Genomic DNA, 2154 nt, shown 5'->3' on the forward strand with positions numbered 1-2154 from the left:
AAATTACCAAAAAAATCATCTGGTGGATGGTGGAAGGCTGTGATGGTTAAAAATTTACTGCAAAGGGCTTAAAATTGCTCAGGAAAAGTCTTAATAAGAATAGCTCTATGAACAAAGTCAGGCCTTTTCGCCTTTATACGCTAAAGATGTGGGATGCTGGGAAAGTGCCCTTACATGTACCCAGGTGAAACTCTGGGGCAGGCACTTTGCCTTCAGTGGGAAGGGATTGTTACGATTATTTTCAAAAGCAAATGTTGGAGGGTAAGAGCGATGTAGCAATTCCAGGGCTCCAGGTGGAAGAATATATAGGCAGGAGCACAGGTGAGGAGGGAAGTCAGGGAAAGTCAGGGGAGAGGGTTTGTCTTAAGACAAACTTGCAGGTTGCTTCAGTGCCAGCACCAGCTGTGGAGTCTCCTAACAGGGCAAATCCTGCTAACTCACGGTGTTATGTACACAAGTGTCTCAGCTTACCGACGGGCACAGGTCGACAATTCACTGAGATATCTTGGAAGCAAAGGCGAATCTACACAGACAGAAATTAGCGTTTACCTGGTCCCTGAAGGAGGATCAGGTAGAATTGTCCTAAGGCCATTTAATGGGCAGTGATTTGTCTCGGGTTGGGCCAATCCCATGAACAGATAAAGGTCCGTCTAAACACACTCTCTCCTCATTTTACAGATGTCTCCTGACTCCATGGATTACTTGGGAGAGTCAGAATCTCAAATTGTATACCTGGCCCTGCTACTGGTAAGAAGACCCCTCCTGGTCAATGTTCTTGCATGAGGGAACACAGCTGTGTATGGTTTGAGCTTCTTTGAATTGCATCAAGTTAAAAAGTTTTGGTCATTTTGGGCATCTGAAGCAATGGATATTCTCTCTCTCTCTCTCTGTCTCTCTCTCTCTCTCTCACACACACACAATGGCTTTTAAATCTAGACCACTATCTTTACTACAACTGTCCGATGCCAAGTGTGAAATCTAAGTTCCAAACAGCTTGAGTCATACTGTTTCCAGCCTACTACTTACTGTGATTGTCTTATGCTCTCTCTGGATAGCAGTGAAGCTAATTGTGGGAGTTTCATATACATTAAGTAGATTGTCTTTCAATCTCATGAAAATGTTATCAAATCTAGTTTTACGTATAATCGACCTCCTTCCATTAATTCCAATGTTGAAGTCATTGCTCGCGTGGTGATATTAATTTTATTTGTCTTTCTCTTTCCCTAGCCTTATCTTCAGTTTTTCCTTTTCTTCTTCATTCTGCGATGTCTAGAAAAGAACTTCAGGAAGGAAGGAATGAGAAACGACCCTGTATTCAGGTGGAGAGAATTCAAGTTGAACTTCTTGTTTTGTTTTAAAAATTCATTGCATAGAGACATTTTAATATGCCTAAATTAAGTAAAAAAAGTATCATATTCAATTCGTGTTAAATTATTTATTTCTATAACTGGTAAAATCCCAGCATCAGAAATAATTTTTCCCACAGCCTGTGTGGTTTATTTAGTGTGAACCTATTAATGCCTTAAATTACATTTCTAAAGCACATTCAATGAGCTTACTAATGAAGTTATAGCTGCTGCAATGACCTTGAGCCTAAACTCCAATCCTTTACCTACAGAATTTTTAAAAATATTTACCACTATTCTATTATATTTTTAGGTTCAATGTACAAATATCCATTGTATACCATTAACAATTAGAGAATAGAAGTAAACATGACTTCATGTTAGAAACTTCATTACTTTCTATAAGTTTTTCTACTTGCAAGTTGTCATTATCACACCGTTTTGATTTCAGAATTTCTCCAAAAAGTAGTGATGTTTTCCCAAATCTGGAAGAACCTGAAGTGGAGGATGAAGATGTTCAGATGGAAAGAACCAGAACAGCAAACGCTGTGACTGTCACAGACACAGATGAGGTAGAGGTCACAAAGATGCCCACCCAGTATTCTTTTCTGTCAGATAAAGGGAGCAATGCTCTAATCTTAAGCTTTGAAAAACACTTGAAGTTCTTTCATTCTTACACACAGAGCTCTTGAATTGACCTCAACAGCTACGCAGTGCCCACAAAGGCCAGGGGACAAAGGAAACACACAGACACAGACATTAATGTGTAAATTTATTGTTCAGGGTCGGTTTTGATAAGTATATAGCT

General features: G+C 39.4%; 1 protein-coding gene across 1 annotated transcript; it reads left to right on the forward strand.

Annotated features, from left to right (window-relative positions):
- Positions 1-676: 676 nt before the first annotated feature.
- On the forward strand, positions 677-2038 carry LOC105888449 (ATP-binding cassette sub-family A member 9-like). Its single transcript, XM_012814081.2, has 3 exons — positions 677-747; positions 1228-1319; positions 1798-2038. Exons 1-3 carry the CDS (start codon positions 679-681, stop codon positions 2036-2038), a joined length of 402 nt encoding a protein of 133 aa, XP_012669535.1. The 5' UTR covers positions 677-678.
- The last annotated feature ends 116 nt before the right edge of the window (positions 2039-2154 follow it).

The sequence above is a fragment of the Otolemur garnettii genome, unplaced genomic scaffold (assembly GCF_000181295.1).
Source record: "Otolemur garnettii isolate 467f Iridium unplaced genomic scaffold, OtoGar3 scaffold02799, whole genome shotgun sequence".
NCBI lineage: Eukaryota > Metazoa > Chordata > Mammalia > Primates > Galagidae > Otolemur > Otolemur garnettii.

Bases quoted from the DNA above. Each gene is read 5' to 3' on its own strand.
- LOC105888449 (XM_012814081.2), top strand. From the start codon at position 679: ATGTCTCCTGACTCCATGGATTACTTGGGAGAGTCAGAATCTCAAATT. The intron at 748-1,227 runs GTAAGAAGACCC...CTCTTTCCCTAG, and splicing joins TATACCTGGCCCTGCTACTG to CCTTATCTTCAGTTTTTCCT. The intron at 1,320-1,797 runs GTGGAGAGAATT...TTTTGATTTCAG, and splicing joins AGAAACGACCCTGTATTCAG to AATTTCTCCAAAAAGTAGTG.